This window comes from Narcine bancroftii, chromosome 9 (assembly GCF_036971445.1).
Source record: "Narcine bancroftii isolate sNarBan1 chromosome 9, sNarBan1.hap1, whole genome shotgun sequence".
Taxonomy (NCBI): domain Eukaryota; kingdom Metazoa; phylum Chordata; class Chondrichthyes; order Torpediniformes; family Narcinidae; genus Narcine; species Narcine bancroftii.
The window spans coordinates 68,775,297-68,802,809 of record NC_091477.1 but is presented as its reverse complement, the minus strand read 5'-3'; the positions used below and the strand labels follow the sequence as shown (position 1 = coordinate 68,802,809).

General features: G+C 42.1%; 1 protein-coding gene across 1 annotated transcript; it reads left to right on the top strand.

Moving 5' to 3' along the window:
* Window positions 1-27,513, top strand: LOC138742236 (claudin-15-like). The gene is made up of 5 exons (XM_069896354.1): window positions 1-474; window positions 10,278-10,442; window positions 13,523-13,604; window positions 20,457-20,561; window positions 23,738-27,513. Exons 1-5 carry the CDS (start codon window positions 258-260, stop codon window positions 23,817-23,819), a joined length of 651 nt encoding a protein of 216 aa, XP_069752455.1. The 5' UTR covers window positions 1-257; the 3' UTR covers window positions 23,820-27,513.

Sequence of the window (27,513 nt, the reverse complement as noted above, 5' to 3'; positions counted from 1 at the left end):
AAGAAGCCATCTCAGATCCACCCAAGGTCACGCCCAGTTATTGCCCAGTTACGTGCCATCTTATCATTTTATGGCCTTTGAGCAAGAGAGCGAAGGTTGGGCTGCCTTTATGAACCACACAGGGCAGGGGAGAGGGACAGAGTATCTGGTCGTCGTGTGAGAGGTTTTCTGGTGCTCCAGCTTGTGAGAAGAGAAGATCTTTTTTTTCCCTCCCTCTCTCCCTCTGTGAACTTCTTGGTGGGAGAATAACATTGACAATGGCGGCAGCTTTTGAAGTGATTGGGTTCCTGATGGGGCTGGCAGGTTGGATGCTCACAGGATCAACGTTGGCGAACAATTACTGGAAGATTTCTACCATTTATGGGAGTGTAATCACAAGCTCCAGGTTGTATGAAAACTTGTGGAAAAGCTGTGCCCAGGACAGCACTGGCGTCTTCAACTGCCGAATGTTTGACACCATGCTTGGCCTTCCAGGTTATTTATTCTTAATACTTATCTTCGAATTATAACGTTTTGGTTATTGTGCACCATTTTAATTTACGATGATTAGGCAAACAAAATGGTGTCCGGTGTAAGAAAAATAAAGGGATGTGGATGTGTGGTAGGAAAATATTAAATTGTTATTGGGTTGGTTTCCATAAGTTGGCACAACATTGTGGGCTGTGGACCCTGTACTGTGCTGTAAAGTTCTATGTTAATTCTTAAAGTGTGCATTATTTGTGTCCGTGGTACATGGTAAATGCAACCACATAATAACTACAGTCTCTACTGTTAAAATAAGCTTGTGACAGAAATCATTTGCAAGTTTTGAATGAACCACATTCTTGATAGCAATGGCATTTGTTGGATGAAGAATTAATTAACTCACCATTGAACCTCTGGATTTTTAACCAAAATGTCGCGCGAGAGCTCCAAACCTCCATTTTGATCACGGGTCTCAGCAGAGAAGTTGTGACTCCTCACTATCAAAATGGAAGCCTATGCCTAAACAGCATTGCAGTCCCGTGGAAGGAGCTAACCACGTCCTGGAGGCAATTGTCCTTGATCATATTTCCCTTTCCAGGTTTCTAATGGGGTTTCATGTATATTGATGCATTCTTAATCCGTGCTCAAATCTTTTAAATTAGTTTGCTACATATACCTTAACCTTGGATTAATTCCTTCTGATATCTTTATTCAGATTTCATTTTGATTTAATCATCCTTCGAGCTTTAACCAAATTGTTATGAAAGGAACCCTGCAGCTGAGCTGACCTCTGCAACTGTGATTAAACCTATTTTGATAGAATTTTGCTCACTTTAAATGTCTTTCTACGTTTGCTGTATTAAAGCAACAATATAAAATTCCCATAGAAACACGAAACAGGTTTAAGCTGTATGCGTTTCTCATGCACAGAACTGATCATTGAGTCTTACTCAAGGGAACAAGATCATTCAACCTTTTGAAACATTTCTTCCCATCTTCAACCTTTTGGCCCAACAATTTATCTTCTTTTTTCATGTTTATGTCTGATCTTCTTGAAAGTTACAAATGAGTTTGGTTTCGCTCTTGAAAACAAAGTTCCAGGTCTTTAAAGATTATTGCATTAAAAAAAACACCTCTGCCCGTTATCGTAGACCTGTCCCTTCTGGTTACTGACATCAGCTGCTGGAACGGCTCATTTACTGTCAGAAACTCTCATAATTGACCTATCGACTGAACACTTTGTTCTAGTGAGCTCATAAATCTGTACCTATTACAGGCGGGTAAGAGAATTACAGAAACCTAATTTAGGTTATGCACTTTCCTTAATTTTCTCTGTACAGATTTGTTTTGCATCCTTTGGTCATCTTCGCCTAGTGAAGCTTCTGGTGAGGTCATTAGAAGCAGTTAAATGTAATTTTATTTTATTTTTAGAGATACAGCACAGTAACAGGCCTTTCTGGCCCATGAGCACATGCCACACACCAACCTCCCCTCCCTCCCCCCATGTTTATTGGAGGGTTGGAGGAAACTGGGCCATCCAGAGGAAGTCCACGCAGACTTCCACGATTTCAACGTGGAAAATTCAGGTGGAGGCAGTTTTTTTTTAATTATTTTTGGGGAAGTGTAGACTTAGTGAAGTTGGCACGGAAGAGTAGTTGAGGCCAGTGTGGATCAGTTATGATTGGGGAGTCACCCTTTCCTTCATCTTTTCCAAGTTATAAATCGTGGAACTGCAGCAAAGAGCAGGGACTAGAAAATGCAAAGAGAATAAATTAGATAAACCTGGAATGTTGCTAATGAATACACCAAATCACCCACCCAAATATGGGGTTCCACTCTGTGATGGCATTTTACAATCATATGGCTCCTTTGGCGAACGTCATGCCCACATTTTGTATCCATAGCGCTTTCTATTTTTGACCTATTCTTGACCCAGATTATACTCAACCCTTCATGTTTCTCTCCCCTGATCTTATGGGATGGCCCAGTGGGTACAGCGAGTCACAAAGATGACTCCCAGCTCCAGAGACCCATGTTCAATCCTGACCTCCGGTCCTGTATCTGCGGAGTTTGTGCCGTGACTGCTAGAGCTTCCTCTGGGTTGGTGGGTTAGTTGGCCACTCGAAGCAGAAGGGACTTCCCAAGATCTTGCCTGGAATGGGAGATGGAGAGATTGGATTGGCTGGGCTTAATCTAATTGGAAGGCTGAGGGTTGACCTGAAAGAGGTGTACTAAATTATGAGGGCCATAGATAAGATAGATAGTCAGAATCATTTTTTTTCCCCAGGGCAGGCAGAATCTGCAACGGGAGGGCAAAGGTTAAGGGGAGAAATTCAAAGTGGATCTGTGGGTAATTTATTTCACACAGAGGGTGAATATTTGCATTGAGCAGCCGGACGTGGTAGTTGAGATGGATAATATTCCAAATTATGGACTGCTAATCGGATAATAGAGAGAAACGTGTTAATTTTATAAATATTAGCGTAGTGGTTATTGTGAGCGGTTTGAATCCCGTACTGTCCGCAAGGAGTTTGTACATTCCCCCCCATGTTTGCCTGGGTTTTCCCTGGGGGCTCCAGTTTCGTCTGACCCTTCAAAACGTATGGGGTTGTAGGTTTTATTGGGTGTATTTGGGCGGCGTGGGCTCTTGGGCTGGAAGGGCCTGTTACCTTGCGGTCTGTCTAAATTATAAATTACAAATCAGAAACCTGATGAAAAAAAAGAGAGAGAGAAAGAAAGAAAGAAAGGAAAGAAAGTAAGAAAGAAGAAAGAAAGAAGAAAGAAAGAAAGAAAGTAAGAAAGAAGAAAGAAAGAAAGAAAGAAAGCATCCCAAAAAGTCTCAAGTCAATGAAGTACTTGTACAATTCAACCAGAGTGTGAAATTGGCTATCAATTGACTATCTGGATTTTATTAAATCTGCACATAATTCATCATCACTAATACCCATTGTCCCATCTGTCCTCAATATGTTCTTGTGGTTGGATGTTGTTACTAATTTATAATAATATAACAATATTTCCTGGTTAATTATCATCCCAATGTACACATACACACACGGACATGTACATAATCACACATACATTTAATGGACAGCTATGGCATGCCTTTCTTCAAGTAGAACATGGAACATAGAACAGTACAACACAGTACAGGCTCTTCAGCCCACAATGTTGTGCTGACCATATAAACTCATTCCATCTTCATGTAGTACATGGGAGCTCTATAAATCATCTGGTGAGACTGCACTTAAACTCTTGGGTACAATTCTGGTCATCCCATTACAGGAAAGATGTGGAAAGGTGCAGAGGAGATTTACCAGGATGTTGCCTGGATTGGAGAGCATGTCTTATGAGGCAGGATTAACAGAGTTAGGGCTTTTCTCATTGTAGTAAAAAAGAATGGGAAGTGTCTTTTTAGAGGTCTACAAGATCCTGAGAGGCATAGATAGGTGGTCAGCCAGCCCCCTTTTCCCAGGACGGGAGTAGCAAACACCAGAGGACATCTGTACAAAGTGAAGAGAGGAAAGATTAAGGGGAGACATCAGGGATATGATTTTTACACAGAGTGTTGTGGATGCCTGGAAGGCATTGTCAATGGTGATGGTAGAGGCTGGAACAATTGGGACATTTAAGGGACTCTTAGGAAAATAGATTGTCACGAGCAAGGGAGGGTTTCATTTTTTTTTTGGTCAGAAGATATGCATCAGCACAACATGCTGGGCCAAAGGGTCTGTCCTATGTCCTGTGCTGCAATGTTCTATGTTCTATCATCAATCCAATCTTCCCTAATCTCACACCCTATAACCCTCTATTTTTCTGTGGGCTTATCAACAGTATTTTAATATACCAGTAATAATAAGATGTATTCGAAAGACTAATAAAGACTAATCATAGAAGCTCGTGTGGGAAATAAGATGATTCAAATGAAACAAGAGACGATCATGAAAGATTAAAAGTAGAAAACAGGCCGTACAACATCTATGGCGAGAGAGTACTTGTACCACATTTCTTTCCCTATCTTGAAATGCTGCCTGGCCTGCTAGATATTTTCAGCATTCTTTGTTTGTTCTATTTTAATTTTCTTGCATAGAATTACATGGAAAATAGAAGCAGAAGAAGGCCATTCAGCCCTTTGAGTCTGTTTGACCATTCAGCATCATCATGGGTGATCATTTGACTTCAGTTCCCTATTCCTCCTTTCTCTCCCTACCTCTTGATCCCTTTAACCGATAGGGCCACATCTAATGTTTCTAATGAACTCCCCTCAACAACCTTCTGTGGCAGGGAGTTTCACAAGTTCACAAGTCTCTGAGTGAAGATGTTTCTCCTCACCTTAGTCCTAAATAGCTTCCGCCTTATCTTCAGACCGTGACCCCTTGTTCCCCAACATCCAGAACATTCTTCTTGCTCTTCACCTGTCTAGTCCTGTCAAGTTTTCAATGAGCTCCCTTTCATTCTTCAAAATCCTGATCCCCCCCACCCCACCCCCCCCCCAACAGGAAGAATGTCCTTCCTCAGATTAGTGATCCAAAACTTTATACAATATTCAGGGCGTCGCCTCACCAAAGCCCAATACCACTACACTAAGACAACCCTGCTTTTATATTCAAAACCGCTCACAATAAAGGCCAACGTGCCATTTGCATCAGCGTCTGCTGTTCCTGCATTCTAACCTTCGAGGTCCACGTCGCCCAGGTCTCGTTGGCACCTCATCTTTTCCTTATTTGCCTTTGGATGCTTATTAAGAAATCTGACTGTGTTCAGCACACAAAGATGCTGGAGAAAGCGGCAGGGCACGCAGCCTCCACAGAAAGCAAACAGCTGTTGGCATTTCAGTCCTAAGCCCTTTTGCTTCCTATGGAGGCTGTGTGACCTGCTGAATTTCTTCAGCACTTGACCCCAGCATGTGCAGTTTCTTGTTTCCTTCCTGTTTCCTTGTGGCTGTCTTTTGCCAGGCTACGATTTTGTGGAATTTGATGAATCATTCAAATGGCCAGAAAAGACAAACTGGTGATTTGATTCACTGGTTCCCTTCATAAATGACGTTAAACTACAAGAACCTAATGTTAGTGTGCTCTTTGATTTCTTAGTGCAGGGCAGATTTAAATGATCCAACTAATCCTGCATTTAAAAAAGAGCAATTGACCCTTATCAGTAACTTTTCAACTTAATGATCAGATGACAGCAGGCTAGGATAAACTGATAGACTGTTGGAGCCCAAAACCTCTGCAATTGCAAGAATAACAGGCTAAGTAATAAACTTCAATGAAACAATCTCAACTTGCAGTTTTACTCCAAGTCAGTGCCTTATTCAATTATGTTCATTTTCCTTAGCATTATCCTGGAGTACTTGTCTACAAAGATGCTTCTTCCAGACTCAATCCGTCCCCAACAATCACAAGGCACCCTGGCAGTCAGTTGCCATTATAGAAAGTGGCATGGTGCTCTCTGCAAATTAAAATTGGCCAGGTTTTACATCTGTCCCCCAAGTTTAAAATGCCCAATTTGCATCTTTCAAAGTCATGTAAAAAGTTTCTATATTCTAAGAAAATCTTATCAATTCAATCTATTCACTGCAGTTCAAAGAATGGGAGGAAATCACATTGAAATTTTCCAGAGTAGTTGAACTAAAGTCCTCATGTTTAATGGAAGAGCAGAACAATTTAAAGAGGATCTGAGGGGCAATTGTTATGTATTTTGAACAAGATCCCAGAGAAAAAGTGTAGAGGTTGGTACAATTATGGGATTTTAAAACATTTTGATAGATACATAGATAAGAGAGGTTTGGATGGATATGAGTTAAACACGGGCAAATAGGATTATCTCCATTAGAAAACCTGGTCAGCATAGATGTTGGGCCAAAGGGCCTGTCTGTGTGCTGTATGACTTTATGCGCCTCGATGATTTCTGATGCACTGGGCGCCTGGATGCGGTGAGGATGTGTTTTTCTGAATAGGACATCCAGAGCAAGTCTCAGGATTGGGGTAAATCAATTTGATTCAAGATGAGGAGGGATGGCTTCTCTCAGAAGGGAGGTGAAGTTGGAATTCTTTACCACAGAGGTGCAGAGGCAGGGCCACTGAATAGGATGAGGGTGGATGGTGGGACAGGCATCAAGGGGCAAAGGGAGAAAAGTGGTAATGAGGAAGAGAAAAGCAATGATCATATTGAATGGTGGAGCAGGTGTGAGGGAGCAAATGGCCACTCCTGTCCATATTTTTCTACATTTTTATCATCTGTCTAATGAGGGGATGTAGCAAAACTGCAGAATCAATCACCAGTACCCTTGCTGTCTAATAATATTCAGGCATATCAGCGGTTCTCAATCTTTTTCTTTCCACTCATGTACCATTTTAAGTATTCCCTAAGCCATCGGTGCTCTGTGATTAGTAAGGAATTGCTTAAGGTGCTATCCGGGTGGGAAGAAAAAGTTTGAAAACCACTGTTTTAATCATATCTCATTGACTCGTTATGTGCACAGTTTCAGAACTCCAAAGGAAATGGGCCAATGACAATTTTTCTCAAGCAAAATATTTCAGTAACAATTGGATCTAAAGCAGTGGTTCTCAACCTTCCCTTCCCGCTCACATACCACCTTAAGCAATCCCTTACTAATCATACAGCACCGATGCCATAGGGAATACTTATAGTGGGATGTGAGTGGAAAGAGAAAGGTTGAGATCTACTCAACGTCTTTATTACATACTTCGACTATTAAGGTCAAAATCTAATAGTCCTGTTGGTGAACAATAGGCTGAATCTCATTTTCTCTGAAAATTCATATTTCTTCAGATTGTATGATCTGCTAGTGGGGAAATTCCCAGCGGAACAATTCCCTGTAACAATCTGGAAATGTCCACAATCATAACAACCTCAAAAATGTCTGCAACCTATTTGATTTATGGTTGTTCCCTCTAAGTTTAAAGACATAATGTTGTACATTTTGAGTCTTGGCACATGGTTTAGTTATTGTACCCCTACAATAGGGAAAGAAATAATTGACTCGTTCTTGCCTGTTCAATGATTAATGTGATTTCTCTCATTCCTCAAATCACCCCTTCCCAAGATGATTCTGTTTTTTATTCCCATTGCAATTGTATAACCTCCTGCAATTGTTTTCTTTACAAAGTACAATGAACTCACTTCACAAGTCCAGATGTTTTAATGAGGAGCAGTGCACAAACGTGCTGGAGAAACTCAGCAGGTCACACAGCATCCAGAGGAAGTAAAAGGGAACCAACGGTCAGGCTTGAGCCCTTTGTCAGGTTGACCGGGGACAGGCCCGAAACATTGGGTACCCTTTACTTCCTGTGGATGCCGCGTGACCTGCTGAGTTTCTCCAGCACGTTTGTGTGTTGCACTTGACCCCAGCACCTGCAGACTTTCTTGCTTTAATGAGGAGGTTTCTTTCAGTCATGACAAGATAGATAATGGAGCTTTAGGAAATGATCACCCAATCTGATGGAGAAACTCAGCATCAGTGCAAGAAAATGAAGGCCTGGTTAATTTATACATCCTTCATTGCCTGCATGAGAGAATCTGGGCTGCCCAACTCTAACCTGCTGACCTATGCTTCCTTTGAATGATGCTCAACATAGGAATTAGAGTGTCGCTGAATGTTCCCTTCACCATAACAGAGAAATGCACCTAGTTTTGCCAACAACCATGCATTTTGTTGCTGAGAATAACAACGAATTAAGGCGAGGTGTAGGTGAAGTACAAACAGGTTGGAATGAGAACACCTAGGCAGATCCTACAAACATGCCAAGATCTGGTAACCATTAGAGACCACCAGGGAAACCTCCATCTCAACATGGTTTCAGCACTCAATCTGCCAAATCCACTACCAAGAGTCAGAGAAAGACTCAGCATGGAAACAGGACCTCGGGTCCACTGGGTCAACACAGACCATTAACTACCCATTCACTCTAATCTTACATGCATCTCAATTTTCTATTCTCCCCACAACTGGGCAATGCCTTGCAGATTTCTGTCACTCACCTACATACCAGGAGCAGAGTGCAGCAACCAGGTAACCCCCCACAAATCCTGAACATCATTAGGGCATTGGAAGAAAATGGAACACCTGTGGGGGGGGGGGGGGAGACCCACGTAATCCCTGGGAGAAGGTTCAACCTCCACACAGACAGTGCCAGAGATCAGGATTGAACCCGGGTCCCTGGTGCACCATTTTCCTGCCCTCTTGCTTGCCTTGCCTTGAGAATGGAATATATACCTGCTTTTGGCATCTGGGCACAGTTCTACCAATTAACCATGGGATCCTTGAGGGCATATCAGGCACTTCGTCTTGCCCTTGGGGCTTCCATGAATTTTACAACCAGAGATGAAAGAGGTGTGCAACTGCAAACCAGCTCCACCAGGACATGGTTATGGTTGGACTTACGGTTAATAATAAAAGACTTTCCTTTCCATTCAACAAAATACTTCTTTTCCTACCGCATCAGTCCCTGTCATTATCCTTGCCACAGGTCCTTGAGAGTTTGAGAACTAAATTGGCTCACTAGTGCAGTAGTTACCTAAAGATCAGAAGAATGAGAAAGGATCTTATAGAAACATATAAAATTATGAAAGGGACAGATAAGATAGAGGCAGGAAAATTGTCTTCACTGGTAGGTGCATCCAGAACTAAGATACATAGCCTCAAGATTCAGGGGGGTAGATTTAGGATAGAGATGAGGAAGAACTGTTCTTCCCAGAGAATGGTGAATCTCTGGAATTCTCTGTTCAAGGAAGCAGGAGAGGCTGCCTCTTTCAATATACTTAAGACACAGATAGATTTTTTAATGTAGTTGAGTTAAGGGTTATGGGCAAAAGTCAGAGACGTGGAGTTGAATGCATGACCAGATCAGCCATGATCTTATTAAATGGTATAGCAGGCTCAGCAGGCCATTTGGCCAACTCTTGCTCCTATTTCTGATGTTCTAACCAATGAAGCTAAATGTGCAATGTTTGACGGGCTGGACAGCTTGGGTACTGGGAAGATGTTAACCCTGACATGTCTGAAACAAAGGATTACAGTGTCAGGTTACTGACCTCAAAGGTTTAGAAGCAAGATGAGGAAAACCATTTTCACCAAAGCTGGGGAAGTTTGGAGGGCAAATATTGAATATATTCAAGAAGAAAGTAGATGAATCTCTAGATGTAAAGGGCATTAAGTGGTATAAAGTGTGCGAAGGGGTGGGGGTGGGGGATGGTGGAGGTGGGAAATCGAGATCAGGAATGAGATATTGGGATCACAAGATAAAGGAACAGAAGTAGACCATTTGGCCCATCAAGTCTGCTCCGCCACCCCCACCATGAGCAAAACCATTCTCACATCTAGTTCCAATTGTTTCCCTATATTCCTTGATACCATGACTTATTAGAAACTGATCAATCTCCTCCTTAAACTCGCCCAGTGATCGGGCCTCCGCAGCTGTATATGGCAACAAATTCCACAAATCCATGACCTCCTGGCTGAAGAAATTTCTCCTCACTCTGTTTAAAACTGTCCCCTCTGTCCTGAGATGGATGATCAGCCCATTTGTATTGAGTGGAAACCAGGCTCAAAGTTCTGAATGGCCATACCCCCTTCTTGATTTTCTGTCCAGTCTTTTTAGGGCAGCAGTGAGGCAAATCTTGGTAGGACTGTGCAATGAGGAAGAGAAGGAAAGCCTCAGTATGTAAAAAGAATTCATGCTCATCCTCCAGGACTGGTCAGCTCATTGGAAGAATTGGGGAATATGTTTCCCCACCCTTCCTGGCTTAATCTATATTCAAGATTAAAATATGTTGTTTCCTTCCTCTTACAGCTTACCTCCAAGCATGCCGTGCTCTGATGATAATCGCCATCATTCTGGGAGTTATTTCTTCCATTTTGACGCTCTTTGGTCTGAAATGCACCAATATTGGGAACATGGAAGAGACAATAAAAGGAAAGATTGCAGTGACTGGTGGAATTATCTTCATCCTTGCAGGTTAGTAGATGAATGGATGAGCCAACCAAAGAGCATACTGCTCAAACTCCTGTGGTCAGCATTGTTTATCAAGCAATGGAATGTCAGACAAACAGGAAGAAAAATGAAAAGTGCCTGAAAATTCATTGACGGCAGATCCACAAGGTGCAGCACTGATCCACACCCACGTGAAGTAACTTATACAACACTCCCCATGTTGAGCTGGGAGAAAATATTGCCCAGCACTCCAAGTTGTTCCTTGCTTTCCTGAGAGGATAGATTTGGTTGAAATCAACTACATAATGGTCCGTTTGACATATCCTTAGTACTGCCATTGGACTTGCCGAGTTTTGTTTTTGGACTTGCTCATATTAATTGTACAGGGCATCCTGCAACCTCAGGAGTTGAAATTGTAGCCTTGCAGGAGAGCAGCCAGTCAAGATTGTCAGCAAGCATCATCAGACGTCAGAGTCACATCACGGTGGCACGGTTGGCGTAGCAGTTAGCACAGTCCCTTTACAGCACCACATTCTCCCCGTGACTGCATGGATTTTTCCTGGGAGCTCCAGTTTCTTCCCACCATTCGTAGGGTACTGGGGGTGTAAGTTATTTGGGTGTAAATTGGGTGGCACAAACTCATGGACCAAAATATTGCATGTCTAAATTTTAAAAATTTTTAAATTATTGATTACAGTTGTAATAAAGGTCATTGTATCACAGGTAGCTTCATTGTGCTTTTCATCTTGAAATCTGCTTCAGAGGAGAAACTTGTCTTTGGCTTCTAGAACTGATGATGGATTGCCCACCTTGGTTTGGCTACATTCTGTTGACTCATGGAATAGAATGTGTGGAAGGAAAATACAGCCTTCCAGATACAGACTCAGCAGCATTCTCACTCCTGGGCACTCATGTTCCCAAATTAGGCTATGATGCAACTACCCTATACTTTCCACAGTGCACCTGCAGAAGTTTGATATCACATTCAATGACATGCCAAATCTCCTCAGTCTCCTTAGAAAGTAACAGGTGTTCGTGTGTCTTCTTCACGGTTTCCTCGATGTGCTGGCTCCAGGAGAGAACCTTTGATATGTGGAATTACTACCCCTCTCCACCACCATCCTTGGCATCCCCTTCCCAAAAGGTGGGATTCAACTTTTAACATCTCTTTTCAAATGTCATTCATTCACTATGAGAATATGAGAATATATAGAAACAGGAGAAGGCCATTCTGCCCCTTGTGGCTGCCCAACCAACTATGACTGATATTCTACCTCAGAGCTCCTTTCCTTTGCTATTCCCATTGTCCCATTTTCACCTTAATCACAACCTCTATCTTCAGTCACAAGGTACCAAAGCAAAAAGTCCAGCACCTCCAGATTCAAAAACATTTTTTTTACAAGGCTCGAGAACCTCCCACAAGACCGTGACACAGGAGCAGGATTAGGCCATTCAGCCCATAGAGACTACACTGCCATTCAAATCATGGCTGATGTATTTTTCGTCTCAACGATATTCTCCTGCCTTCTCCCTAGAGCAGTGCTTCTCAACCTTTTTCTTTCCACTCACATACCACTTTAAGTATTCCCTATGCCATTGGTGTTCTGTGATTAGTAAGGAATTTCTTAAGGTGGGATACGGGTGAAAAGAAAAACTTTGAAAACCACTGTTTTAATCATATCTAATTGACTCGTTATGTGCACGGTTCCTTTTCTTCTTTGGCTTGGCTTCATGGACGAAGATTTATGGAGGGGTATGTCCACATCTGCTGCAGGCTCGTTGGTGACTGACAAATCCGATGCGGGACAGGCAGGCACGGTTGCAGCGGTTGAAAGGGAAAATTGGTTGGTTGGGGTTGGGTGTTGGGTTTTTCCTCCTTTGTCTTTTGTCAGTGAGGTGGGCTCTGCGGTCTTCTTCAAAGGAGGTTGCAGCCCGCCGAACTGTGAGGCGCCAAGATGCACGGTTGGAGGCGATATCAGCCCACTGGCGGTGGTCAATGTGGCAGGCACCAAGAGATTTCTTTAAGCAGTCCTTGTACCTCTTCTTTGGTGCACCTCTGTCTCGGTGGCCTAACTTCAAAGGAAATGGGCCAACGACAATTTTTCTCAAGCAAAATATTTCAGTAGCAATTGGGTCTAGAGCAGTGATTCTCAACCTTTACTTTCCACTCACATACCACCTTAAGCAACCACATAGCACTGATGGCATAGGGATTCCTTAAAGTGGTATGTGAGTGGAAAGAAAAAGGTTGAGAACCACTGCCCTGGAGCCTTAATATGCTAATTACAAACTAGACCAGGAGCATAAAAAAACAGTCTACACTTTTGAAACACCATTTTTTTCTTGTCCCATGAATATTTAATATTCATCTATCTTTTATATTTAATATCTATTTCTATATTGGGGTATTTTAATGAATACTACTGGGCTTATGATCTTAAAGCACCTGTTTGACTACAGCAAGCAGAATTTTGGTGGATATATACTTATTTGTATGACAACAAACTCACATTTGTCATTAATATCAAACTTCTAGCAATCTCTGTCTGGAGTGACAAAGGGCCTTGAGGATGTATCAAATATAGTTATGGATGCTCCTCAGTAAATCATTAGTACATTGAAATTTCATTGGGTGTGAGGGTGTGAAAGTGTAATCCTCGTCATAAGCAATGACTTTAGTGCGTCCCTGTTGAATGCCCAAAACAATGGTTAAGCTGCCTAAGTGTATTAAAGCCAGGCACAGCATCTGTTTCAGGTCCAGCAGCTGATGCACAGAGAGCACCAGGTGCTGGACCTGTTCCCTTCACTGTTTTCTAACCACTATGACCGAGATTAGGCATGACCTGTGAAGTTCGAGTATCAAGCCTGCCCATTGAACGGTCAACATTTTGGGTCTGATGAACTGTTTCTCCTTTCATGGATGTTGCCTGAGCTGTGGGGGGTGTTTCCAGCATTTGGTCTTAGCTATGAATGAGGTTGAGGACAGAAATGTGCACATGGGAATAGTGGAGGGAAGTAAAAAGCCTTCTCCTGGGTTGTATTGTTAAAAAAGTGCAGAAGTTCCTATCCATTAATTGCTTGGTGCTTTTTTGTTTCATTGGCAGGTGTGTGTGGAATAATACCAGTTTCCTGGTACGCCTACAACATCACAATGGAGTTCTACAACCCCATCTTTGGTGGGACTAAGTACGTATGGAGCATTTAGTTAAAACTTGATTTTTACAAGTGCCAGTAGAACAAGCTGTCGATGTTGAGAGCATGTTTTCCCAGTACCAACCCCCTGCTTCTTGCAAATGGAGTGAGTCACACTAGACAGGAAGAGACCCTTTAGCCCATCAAATTCCATTATCATGTTCATCTATGCTAATCCCTTTTATCAGCCCTTGGTCTGTAGCCTTCAAAGCCTTTGTGATTCAAGTGTTCATCCAGATGCTTCTTAAATGTTGGGAGAGAGTTTGTTTCCATCTCAGGCAGTGTGTGGCAGAAAACAACGACCATCTGGATAGATGACGGGGTGACTCTGTAACTGCCTGCTAAAGAAATTAGATCGGTCTTGTTTGGAGATGAGGAGAAATTTAAAGGAGTGCTTTTATCTATTCGTTAAAACCCCTCGAGGAGGAGGTGTGGACTGGATAGCAAGATGCTTCCACTGGTGGGTGAATCTCGAACAGGGATACATATTAAGGGTTGGTCATTTTGAACTTTTAATTTTTAAAACTTTAAATTTAGACATACAGCAAGGTAGTGGGTGTTTCTGGCCCACAAGCCGGTGCCTCCCAAATATACCAGTAAGCCTACAAACTCTATAGGTTTTGAAGGGTGGGAGGAAGCTGGAGCGCCTAGTGGAAACCCATACAGGCCTGGGAGAATGTACACACTCCTTACAGACAGCGACGGATTCAAGCCCAGGTGCTGTAATAGTGTGGTCCTAACATACCGCTCACTTGGTGCTAAGGTGCAAGGGAGTGCTTTCTCACTGAAGGGGACAAACCTCTGGAAATTTTCTGCCCTGGAGCATTGTGGAGACTCAATCTTAGGGAGTATTTAATGAAGGATTTGAAAGAATCAAACACTTTTTTGCAAGATCACGGAACTGAAGGCAATGTGAAACTGGCGTGAAGACGAGTTTAGACCAGGGTTAGATGCAACATGATCACATTGAATGTCAGGACAGACTTGAGGGGGGCCATGACCTTCTCCTGCCCCTATTTTCTTTTGATGTAATGAACATGATGGAGCAAAGACCTTCCACTGGCAACTTGAAGAAGTGAAAGATGTCCACAGGAATAAACCTTAAATCACTTCACTTTTGATAAAGAGAAACAATTAGTGTTTAGCGCAATACTATGACAATGCCAGCGTCCTGGGTTCGAACGCACCGATGTTTGTATGGTGTTCATACATTTTCCCCATGATCTGCATAGATTTCCTTTGGGTGCTCTGATTTCCTCCCTGTTCCAAAGATGTGCACGGGTGTATTTGGGTGACGTGGGGCTCGTGGGCAGGAAATGCCTGTTACCGTGCTCTTCCTCTACATTTTAAAAAAACATGCTCGAAACACTCAGCTGATTGAAGTGGGAAACTCAGTTAATGTTTCAAGCCACAAAGTTGATTTTAACAACAGAAGGAGTGATACATTCAGCAGTTTATAAATAAATATGCATCAAGGGAAAAGTGAGAGATGGGTAGAGGAGTTGGGGAGACACTGGAGATTATATTAAGGAAGGAAGGAAAATGGACATTGATTTGGACAATGTAACAACATAAGGAATAGAATCAGGAGTCCGGCATCTGGCCCATCTAGTCTGCTTCACCCTTCAATAAGATCATATCTGATCTACCATGGACTCAGCCCCACTTAACCGTCTCTTCCCCACAATCTTTAATTCCCTGACTGCCAAAATCAATCAAGAAACATAGGTGGGGCAGAGAGGAGTAATTGGAAATACCACACATTCATTGCAATAGTACAATGGTTTTCAAACTTTTTCTTTCCACTCACGTACCACTTTAAGTAATCCCTATGCCAAAGGTGCTCTGTGATTAGTAAGGGATTACTTAAGGCAGTATGTGAGTGGAAAGAAAAGTTTGAAAACTACTGCCCTAGTTGCTGCCTGAAATAACAAGAGAGGCAGCATTAATCCTAAGCTTCTGGACCCAGTATTGCCACTGCAACTTCTGAAGTTGGCCACTTGTCCTGAGGTGGTAAATCAGTCAAAAGATGCACACTTTGTTACTTGACTGGCCAACTTATATTACGTTAATGGTGTGGCTATGACATAGATAGGAGTAGGGATGAGGTCCTGAAGAGGGAATATAGGGAGTTAGGGAAAAAATCTGGACCTCAAGGGTGGTAATCTCAGGATCACTGTCTGTGCCACGTGCCAGAGATGGCAGGAACAGGAAATAGTGGCGGATGAATGCATGGCTGAAGAGCTTTTGCAAGGAGTAGGGGTTCAGATTTATCGGTCATTGGGATCTCTTTTAGGGAAAGTCTAACCTCTACAAAAATGACGGGTGGCACCTGAAACTGCAGGAGGACTAATATTCTGGCGGGCAGGTTTGCTAGAGCAGTTGGGGAGGGTTTAAACTAGTTTGGCAGTGGGGGTGGGAACCAGAATGTGAGTACAGAGAATAGGGTAGAAAGTCAAAAGCATGATACTCTGTGCTCTGAGTTGGTGAGGAAGGACAGGCAGGGGACAAAACATAAAAGTAGCCAGTTAGAGTGATTGAAATGGGCCTATTTCAATGCTAGGAGTATTAGAAATAAAGGAGATGAACCTAGAGCATGGATCAGTACGTGAAACTACAATGTTGTGGTCGTTATTGAAACTTGGTTGATGTAGATACCAGGGTTTAGGTGGTTAAAAAGAACAGATGGAGGTAGAAAAGGGAGGAGGGGAGTCAGATTACTGGTCAGGGATAGTATCACGGCTATGGAAAGGGAGGACACTGCAGAGGGAGTGTCCACTGAGTCAGTGTGGGTGGACGACAGAAATAGGAAGGGAGCTATCACCGTGCTGGGAGATGTTGAAAGGCCCCCAAATACCCCTCGGGACACTGAGGAGCAGATAATCAGGCAGATTTTGGATTGGTGTGGGAAATACAGCGTTGTAATTATGGGTGATTTCAACTTCCCTAATATTGACTGGCACCTACTGACTGCAAGATGGATAGATGGGGCTGAAATGGTCAGGTGTATCCAAGAAGGATTCCTGATACAGTACGTGGACTGGCCGAATAGAGGAGAGGCCAGACTGGATCTGGTTCTGGGGAATGGACCTGGTCAGGGGGCGGACCTCTCGGTAGGGGAGCATTTTGGTGAGAGTGACCACAACTCCATTAACTTCAACATAGCTATGGAAAAGGAAAAAAACAGTCAAAATTGGAACATGCTTAACTGGGGAAGGGCAAATTATGAAGGGATGAGGTAGGAACTAGCGAGAGTAAATTGGAAACAGATGTTCAACGGTGAAAGCACGGAAGTAATCTGGAGGGAGTTTAGGGACCACTTGTGCAGGATTCAAGATAGGTTTGTCCCACTGGGACAAGGAAATTATGGTAGGAAAATCGAACCGTGACTGACAAAACAGGTCAGGCAACTAGTCAAGAGGAAGAAGGAAGCCAACATTAGATATAGGAAGCAGGAAACAAGAAAAACTCATGAGAAGTACATGATAGCCAAGAAGGAGCTTAAAAAGGATTTAGGAGAGTTTGAAGGGGGCATGAGAAGGCCTTGGCCTGTAGGATTAAGGAGAGCCCCTAGGCATTCTATGCATATGTGAAGAACAGAAGGATGACAAGAATGAAGGTGAGGCCACTAAAGGATAAAGGAGGCAACTTGTGCCTAGAGGTGGAGAAAGTTGGGGAGGTCCTAAATTAATACTTTGCATCAGTATTCACAAGAGAAAAGGGTCTTGGTTATGGAGAGGTCGAAATTGAACAGACTTATGTGCTGGACAATGCGGAGAGTAAGGAAATGGAAGTGTTGTTTCATCTAAAAAACATCAAGACTGACAAGTCCCCAGGGCCATATGTGATATACCTCCAGGTTGGTGTGGGAAGTGAGGGAAAGGATAGCTGGGGCCATAGCTATGACTTTTGAATCCTATTTGGCCATGGGAGAGGTGCCGGAAGATTGGAGAATGGCAAAAGTATTCCCCTTATTTTAAAAAAGTTAATAGGGCGAATACTGGGAATATAGAACAATGAGTCTTACGTCAGTGGTGTGCAAATTAAAGGAGAGGATTCTTAAGGATAGGATCTATGAGTATTTGGAGAAGTACTCAAGGATAGTCAGCATGGCTTCGTAGGGAAGGTCGTGTCTTACAAGTCTAATTGAGTTTTTTGAAGAGGTAACAAAATAAATTGATAAGGGTAGGGGAGTAGATGTGGTGTACATGGATTTTAACAAGGCATTTGATAAAGTCCCCCATGAGAGACTCATCCAGAAAGTCATGAGGCACAGGATCAGTGGAACCTTAGCTGTGTGGATAAAAAAAATTGGCTTGTAGGAAGAAAGCAGAGAGTAGTAGTGGAAGGCAAGTGTTTTGCCCGGAGGCTGGGGACTAATGGAGTGCCACAGGGATCTGTTCTGGGACCCCTGCTCTTTGTAATTTTTATAAATGACCTGGATGAAGAGGTGGAAGGAGAGTCATTAAGTTTGTGGATGACACCTAGGTTAGAGGAGTTCTGAATGGAGGTGAAGGTTGTCAAAGTTTACAAGAGGATATAGACAGGATGCAGAGCTGGGCAGAAAAGTGGCAGAAAGAATCAATCCGCATAAGTGCGAGGTGATACATTTTGGAAGGACAAACCAGAAGACTGAGTACAGGGTTAATGGTTGGTTACTTAAGAGTTTGGATGAACAGAGGGACCTTGGGTTCAAATCCATACATCTCTCAAGGTCACTGCACAGGTTGATAGGATAGTTAAGAAGGCCTATGGGATGCTGGGATTCATTACTAGGGGGATTGAATTCAGGAGTAGAGAAGTCATGTTGTAACTGTACAAATTACTGGTAAGACCACACAGAGTATTGTGTTCAGTTCTGGTCACCTCATTACAGGAAAGATGTAGGAGCTATGGAGAGGATGCAGAAGATATTTGCTAGGATATTGCCTGGATTGGAAAACATGCAAGGTTAGCAGAGCTGGGACTTAATTCATTAGAGAATAGAAGGATGAGAGGAGACTTGATAAAGATCTACAAGATTATGAGAGGTATAGATAGGGTGGACAGCCAGCACCTGCTTCACAGGGCAGGACCAACAAACACCAGAGGACATATGTACAAAGTTAAGGGAAGTTTAGAGGAGACATCAGGGGTAAGATTTTTTTACACAGAAAAGTGTGTGTGCCTGAAATGCCTTGCCAGGGATGGTGGTGAAGTCTAAAACATTGGGGCATTTAAGAGACTCTTAGACAGACACATGGATGAAAGAAAATAGAGGGTTACGGGGTGTGATAGTACAGACCTATCACCAATGTATATAGTTACAGTATCTAGAGTGTAATGACTGTGCTTACTGCGATTGGCTGAGAGCTTAGCCACGCCTACTGTCTGGGCCTTAAAAAGTTGTGTCCCTAGCCAGGTCGGATCATTCTGGACTGGTCGGCCACCTGTGAAGAGCTCCTGTCTTTTGCTAAAAAAAGCCTTGGTTTGGATCAATAAGTCTTTGGTTCTTTCGACGAGCTCTACACGGGGTAGTGAGAGTTTAGTACTTTTTTTAGGAAGAATATATGGATCAGCACAACATCGAGGGTCGAAGGGCCTGTACTGTGCTGTATTGTTCTATGTTCTTCATCTATGGTTCTAATTGACTCGTTATGTGCACAATTTCATACCTCCAAAGGAAATGGGCTAATGACAATTTTTCTCAAGCAAAATATTTCAGTAACAATTAGGTCGAGAGCAGTGGTTCCCTTCCCACCCACAGCAATTCCTGACTAATCACAGAGCACCTACGGCATAGGGACTTACTTAAGGTGGTACGTGAGTGGAAAGATAAAGTTTGAAAACCATTGCTCTGAACCCATCCTATCGATGTATCTGTCCAATTTTTTTTCTTAAACTTTGCAATAGTACCTGCTCCATCCTCCTCCTCCGGCAGCCCCTTCTACACACTCACCAAAATAAGTAACAGATTGACCCCGCCCCCCCACACATTGTGGGTTTGAACTGGTCACACTTTACTGATCATGAGTTGTACAATTCATTTTGGATATTCAAAGATCATCTGCTTCAATTCACTACACACTCACCGTGATAATATTGCTGCAACATTTTGGAGTGCTTCCGCAGGATCATTTGCAACCTTGTCCAAATAATCCTCTGTGAGGGTCAAGAGTCAGGCTCTCACTGCCTTATGTCAAAAATTCTCTCCCTTGTGCTCAGATCTTCCAATCCTGGATCCTAATCCCTGAAAATCTTTCTCAAAGCCTCTTTCCATGTAAGAAGTCCCTCAAAACATGATGTGGTTAGCGTAGCAGTTAGCACGACGCCAACACAGGGCCAGCAACCTGGGTTTGAATCTGCCACTTTTTTAAGGAGTTTGTACATTCTACCTGTGACCTGTGTGAGATTTCCCCAGGGTGCTCTAGTTTCCTCCCACTCTCCAAAACCTATGGGGTTGTAGTTTAATTGGGTGAAATTGAGCAGCAAAGGTTTCAATGGACAGAATCGGCTTCTACTGTGTTGTTTAAAAAAAAACACTTCTTTGATCAAGCTCTCTTCTAAAGTTCCCTTAAGCAGATTTTCCACCTTGATACCAATTGTTTGGATCCAAAGTAGAAGAATAAACGGAAGTTGATGGTGAAGGTTGTAGACTCAACCAAGCACTGAAACTGATTAAAGATGCCTAATCCTTTTACCCCATTTTACAGAGGGGTCATGAATTATTGTAGCTCAAACCTTTTCATCCAGAGACTCATAGTCAACCCAAGCTCCCTGTGGCATCTTGCAGCCTGGGCTGTTGTAACTGGCCAGAAAATTATTACATTGAGGAATGTGTGAGCCAAACTATTTCTTTGGTTGCAGGTATGAACTGGGGTCTGCTCTTTACATTGGATGGGCTGGGTCATCTTTACTTATCCTGGGAGGTTCATTCTTGTGTTGTTCCTGCAAAAGAAACAAACAACATAGGTAAGTGTTTTTTTATTAGTTTGCTATTTCTGTACCAAAGATTTAAGTCCCTTTAGAATTACTGGCCCATACATTACCTGGCTAAGGCATGCTTGACATTCCATCTAGATAGTTGAAACATTCAATTTTCCTCAACAAGATTGGAAAACATTTCATGTAAAGCAAGGTTGACAGAACTAACGTTCTTCTCTTTAGAGCAATGAAAGATGAAAGGTAACCAAGTAGAGATTATGAAGAGCTCAGACAGGGTGGACAGCCAACACCTTTTTCCTGGGAAAACAGTATAGGAGAACATTTGGGGGGCACATTTGGCCTAGGGGGTGGCATGATTAGTGTAGCGGTTAGTCCCACACCTTTACAACACCAGTGATCTGGACTAGGGTTCGAATCCTGCGCTGTCTGTAAGGAGTTTGTGCGTTGCCCCAAATCCCCCCGTGTCTGTGTGGGTTTTCCCTGGGGGCCTCTGATTTCTTCCCACCATTTTAAATGTACCGAGGATGTACCCATATATCCCATGGGGCGAAATGCCCTCTTGCCAAGCTGTATGTCTAAATTTAAAAAAAATATATAAATATATAAAAGGTGAATGGAGGAAAGTTTAGGGAAGACATCAGGGATACATTTATTACACAGAGAATGGTGGGTGCCTGGGGTGCATTGTCAGGGGTGGTGTTTGAGGCTGGTACAATAGGGTCATTTAAAAGACTTAGATAGGCACATGAAGGTAAGGAAAAGAGAGTAATGGGTGTGAAATAGGGTGAATTTAGATTGTTATCGAGTAGATCAGCACAACATCGTGGGCTGAAGGGCCTGTTCTGTGCTGTAACATTCTACGTTCTATCTTCTATGATGGGACATAATATCAGGCAAAAATATTCTTTTTCAATAATTTTATTGGCTTTATCAAATAACTGTTCCCTAGGTACATAACAATAAAATAAAATATTGACAAATCTCGAATGGCAATACAAATAGTACTGAAACTTAGGTTACATTAAAAAAAAAGAAATAAAAGAAGCCCACTAGACCAGTGGTTCTCAACCTTTTTCTTTCCACTCACATCCTACTTTAAGTAATCCCTATGCTATAGGTTCTCAGTGTAGTTAAGGATTGCTTAAGGTGGTATGTGGGTAGAAAGAAAAAGTTTGAAAACCACTGTTTTAACCATACCTAATTGACTTGCTATGTGCACAGTTTCATAACTCCAAAGAAAACGGGGTTTTCTCAAGCAAAATATTTCAGTAACAATTGTGCCTAGAGCAGTGATTCTCAACCTTCCCTTCCCACCCACATCCCACCTTAAGCAAACCCTTACTAATCACAGAGCACCGATGGCACAGGGGTTACTTAAAGTGGGATGTGAGTGGGAAGAAAATGGTTGAGAACCACTGCATTATACTAATTATCTATGTATCGATCCCCTCCCCTCGACTTAACACAAACAATCCACTACTGATAATAAAAAAAGGTTTACATTGGGATTACACTAGGTTATCTTACAAATTTTAAAACTAATTAAGAAAGGAACTCCATAAAGAATCAAGGTTAAGATTCATTTCAGTTTTGAACATCTAATTTTTTTCCAAAGTCAGACATGGCATCATATCGGACAGCCAATGAGTATGAGTAGGAGGGACAGCATCTTTACATCTCATTAAAATGGTCCTTCTTGCAATAAGGGAGGTGAGGGCCACAACATGGGATTGTGAAACAATCAAATAAAGACTTGTTGGCCTATTTACTCTAAAAAGAGCAAGAAAAGGATTTGGAGTCAAACTAGTAGTAAGAACTAAAGACAAGGTACAATATAAACCTTCCCAAAAATTGAAAAGAGAAGGACATAACCAGAACATATGATTTATCACAGAGACATTAGAATAGAATTTAGCCATTAGGACTTTGGAACAGAACTGTAATAATGAGTGTTGAGCACAAAGAGAAGATGAATGCATGCGCTTCAGAATTTCTGAGTTTTCTGAAATTGCAGGCAAAAATATTGAAGGCATTCCCTCGACTGCTACATCAACAGAAAGTCAGCAGATCACATGATTAAAATTCAGCATTCCTGTCATTTTCACGATAAAAGATGATCAATTCAGTGACAAGAGTTAACTTAACAAATGAAAATGATCGACTGTTGGTACTCCGATGATTTTTTGGCATATTCTCTTATTACAATTATTCCGCAGGCAGCTCTCAGTATAAGTTGGGATGTATGAGCCCGGTGTAAATGCGATCCATCATGATCTCATGTTAAATAGAGGGTACATTTTATGCTATCTTTGTCATAAAGTGAATAGATGTTTCAACATGTAGACAATTAGTTAAATCTCTGATAAACTCACACTGATAACTTTCCAAAAAGCTCAACAATCAGTTATTGAGATAGAGATGGAAACTAGGTCTTTGATATACCAAGTTAACAGTGATAATGAAACACCCATCATCATACTCATCCTACATTTGCCCGTAGTTTTTTCCACATGTTCCAATTAAGACTCCTACATTGTACCCCTTACCTCTACTCTGGGAGAAAATTGCGGTGGTAATTAACTTATCAATCCATACATCTTTGTGATGTGGGAGGAACGGGAGCACCCAGGAGGAAACCCACATAGTCACAGGGAGAGCAAGCAAACTCCAAACAGACAGCACCGGTGATTGAGCTTGAACCTGGATCTCGGGTCTCTACAAGGTGTGCTACTGTGCCACCCTTGAGTTGGCTTGCTATATACTTCACTACGTATAGTGTCCATATCTGCCCAATGAATAAGATTCCTGCCATTCACTTATCCATCGCTCAACAATATAATTGTTCACTTTGTCCAAAACCGAACCTACAGTTGGACCAAATCCCAGGACAGTCCATTTTGCAGCTGTTTCATCCATTATTCAGAATTGAAAGATTCACCAAAAGAGTTTTGTTTTCTTCTTCTTCTTCTTCTTCTTCTTCTTCTTCTTCTTCTTCTTCTTCTTCTTCTTCTTCTTCTTCTTCTTCTTCTTTCCTGTGACAATTGTTCTTTTTGGAAAGGAAAAGTGGTAGAAGCAAAATATTCAATGTGTTAATATATTGGGTTCAGAAATGATTGCAAAGCTTTTACACTGCAGTAGGAAAGCTATGAGGAGACTGAGAAAGTTCCTGCACAATTATTGAAGACCATATGTTGTTTTCACAGTGGCTACAAGTATGCCTCCACTCAAGGTGGACAACGGATCTACACAAAGACAGAGTCAGCTCACTCAAAAGCCTATGTCTAAACCAGAGACTTTCAAAGAAGAATGCTTGTTATGTTACTGAAGTTTTCAAATGAATTTCAAGAAAAAAACGTGTTTGCAGTCCAATCATTATGGCACTCTAAGTTTTAAACAAGTAGGATAGATTTCTGCACTGCACAGCTGGATGCCTTGGGTGTTCAGTCATGACAATGCCAGAGTTTTTTTTTGTTTCAATTTGTACAGTGGATGCAGGAATAATAACTCCAGCTCTGAGTGACTGAATCACACCCTGTCTTAGGGTGATCTTCGAAGGTTGGGGTTTTTACAGAGGTCTCCAAACGAAGGACGAGTAGACACCACTGAGGTGAGGGAAGGGAATGAGGAGTTTGCAAGAGTATCCAGCAGAAAAAAAAAAGCTATTTATGAAGTTGGCTATCCTAAATTTTACAGAGGCTGATAAGTTGGCACATTCTTATGGGATGGCGGTGGTTGCTTGAGGCCAATGTGCCACCGGGGGTCACTAATCATCATTCAGGGAGCCAGTTCCCTATAGACTCCAGCAATCCCATCTCCTACAGGAACCTTTTTCCTGAAGAATGGAATGTGAGAGGAGATGATTACATAGAGCATTGATTGAGTCTTGCTGCTCCCGGTTTTGCCTTGTATAACATTAAATGGATGGAAAATCAAGATCAGGAGATTCATAATGTCCTCATGAAATTCTCCTTGCCCTTCACTGGGAATGTCCACTCTGATATACTGGGATACTTTTTCAGGATGTTGGATTAACTTAAGACATATCAGTCAGTACCATGACCAAGAGTCTTCTTGTCTATCATTAGGCTATATCCTCCCTCTCTAGTTAGAGTTTATTGTCAGCTTCTGTGCAGTTAACCTCCATCTTGGGCCTCTCATCGTTAGATTCTATCCTAGGCCTCTTATGGTCAAGGCCCCATCCTGGCACTCTATGTAGTTAAGCTCTACCCTGGGCCTCTCAGGTCTATCTGAGCTTTCTGTTGCTGGTCTCCCTGTGGTTGAGATCCACCAGGATCTCTATCATTTGGATCCAAATGAAAGTCTGCGCTTCAGAACTACACAGATCTACCTTCATGGATGATCTGCACAAGCCTCACTGGGTTTAGATCCTATTGAAGTCCGTACAGGACCCCATTCACTGAGCTTTGCAAATGGCTTGGCTCCATGTAAACTTACAGTAATGACTGTAATTCCCCCGCTGAGCAATCCAAGAGCAATTGTATTAAAAGCTCTGAAATGTCTCCCATCAATAATATACTTCACATGGAGTGGAAAAGTAATTTTGGACTTTGTTTTGCCTGGAAAAACAAAAAAAAGTTAATGGCTTTCCCCACGTGATTAGCATAATTCTCAGATTCCTGTTATCATGTGTTAGAGAGGCACAATATCACAGCTTCATCAGAGAGTGAAATAAATGCAGGAGAAGGGGCATATCCTCTTGAACCTGCTCAACCACAACAGAGTTCATGTTTGACCACATAAATGAATTTCACTGCCCAATCCCATTGCCTTTCTTTGGTTAACGATCAGGAAACTATCAATTGCTGCCTTAAAAATACTCCAAAGCCTCTTTTCACACTTGCATCCCAGTAAATCGGCCGTTCAGTGTCCCGGGATAGGAATGGGGGGGGTTTGATCTTTCACACTAGGCCATTGCTAACCGGGACACTGAACACTTTCACACTTGCAAGGGTCTATCCCTGGCGTTTCGTTTGTTCTACTTTTAATAGGAAGTGCCTGCAATGCAACTGCCTGTTTCACACTTACCTGATCTCAACGCTGGCATCTGCAAACACCGGGGATTGTACTGGGGTTGAGGCCGGCAATCGCTGGCACACTCGCCACTTTAAAGGCCGATTGGTGTTTGATTCCTGGGATCACCACCAAGAGTGGAAGGGGCTAAAGACTGAGCATCCACAATGTAGGATGGAAACATCATAGATTTACAAGACTCTGAAAGGGGGAAAAAAATACCCTCCTGTCCTCACTCCCTAACAGCCAAGCCCTTCCCTGGAGACTATTGCCTCCACTTCTCCTAATTATCCTTTGGCAAAGGAGTACATATGAAGTAATTTTGCCATTCTTTTCACTGTCCTGAACACCAGTAACTGCTGCCATTAGCCCAAAACCCAGGGGAGCAAGATTATCTGCATTATACCACCAGATGTGCAACAAGGAAAATTGATGAACTTACACTCAATTTGGCAAAATTAACCCTTCCGTTTTCCTTGAAAGGGCATTCCATATGGTTCAATGGGTCAAAGTAATAGAAGGAGCTAGTGTTAAGGCAATCCCCTCATCCAATAACAGAAGGTAAACAGCTGTAAATTAAATCCCTCTCAGTCCTGTTGAGACATCTTCAGAAGTGCCCATGACATTTTACCATGTTCAAATATCAGTGAACCATGGAATGAATTGTGGCACTTGTGAAGGATTCACCGGGAAACAAAAAAAAAACTCTGGCTTTGCAATGCCTGACCCTTCTAGTCAGATCTCACCATCAAAATATAGACACGAAAATCAACACGTTGGTCCAAATACCAGGGTCAACAGGGTCAACCAAAACGGGGGTGGGGAGGGGCATCAGCTCAGAAGCAGTGAAGACAAAATCAGAAGCAAATAATAAACTCAAGACCCACATCAAATAAAAATTGGCCTAACTTTATTTTATAATGGGCAGTGCCATGGCATTCATAAAAACTGATAGTTTTTTTTCTTTTCTGTTATTTATGTAGCTATAATGACTTTAATGCAATGTTATAATTTTCATCTATTCCAATGTAAAAAAAATTTAATTGACCAATTAAGCTTTATATAAACAGCATGGTAAATAAGCAGCAAACATTATGATATTTGTCTATCGTCTGTAAACATCTCCATATATGGGGAGATCAGAGGCCAGCATTGGTTAAGACACTGAGGCTGGCATTTGACAATTCAAGGAAAGGAATATTATAATTAGAGGGATGGGCAAATTATCTGAGGTGTTTTAAGTGTTGCAGCCCAGAACACAGTTGCAGATAGTGGCTCAGACCCAAGACTGAATGACATGGCTCAGAGGAAGGGAATCGCTCCAGAGTTCACTTGTCAGTCAATATAAAGCATCGGTTAAGATTTTGCTGGAGTTCAAGGCCCCCTCCAGTCAACAATCGTCTTGAATAATGTCAAGGCCCTGAAGAAAGGACCAAGGTCATTTACTGAAGGTGAATGGGATGTAATAGCATCAGCAATGAGAAAAAAAATGATCATGCTGGAAGTTCTCAGCAGATCAGGTCAAGTCATGGATTTAGTTGATGCTTCAAGGCCAACGAACTTGCAAAACTCTTTCCATATTGAATTGGCATTGGCCAGGGCAAGGGGTGGTGAGTAATAGGAAAGGATTAGGGCTCCTTGGATTCCTGTGCAGGTTTCACACTGTGGGAATCCTGAAGAGAGAAACAAGGTTGAGAGGCAAATGCATAATACCTTAAATCTGTTCAGTCTAATTACCTTTCATTTTTATATGCTTTTTATCCCTAAGTTTTTGTGGTTGGCATTGCTTAATGTTTAAAGTTTGCTCTTTGTTATGTATGCCCTTTGGCTGTTTTTAACAAGATTTACAAAAACTATTCTCAATTATTATATTTCAGTATATGCTTCAATAGAATTTAAGGGTTATTGTTGTTTTTCCTTAACATAGACTAATAAAATTTTGAATGAA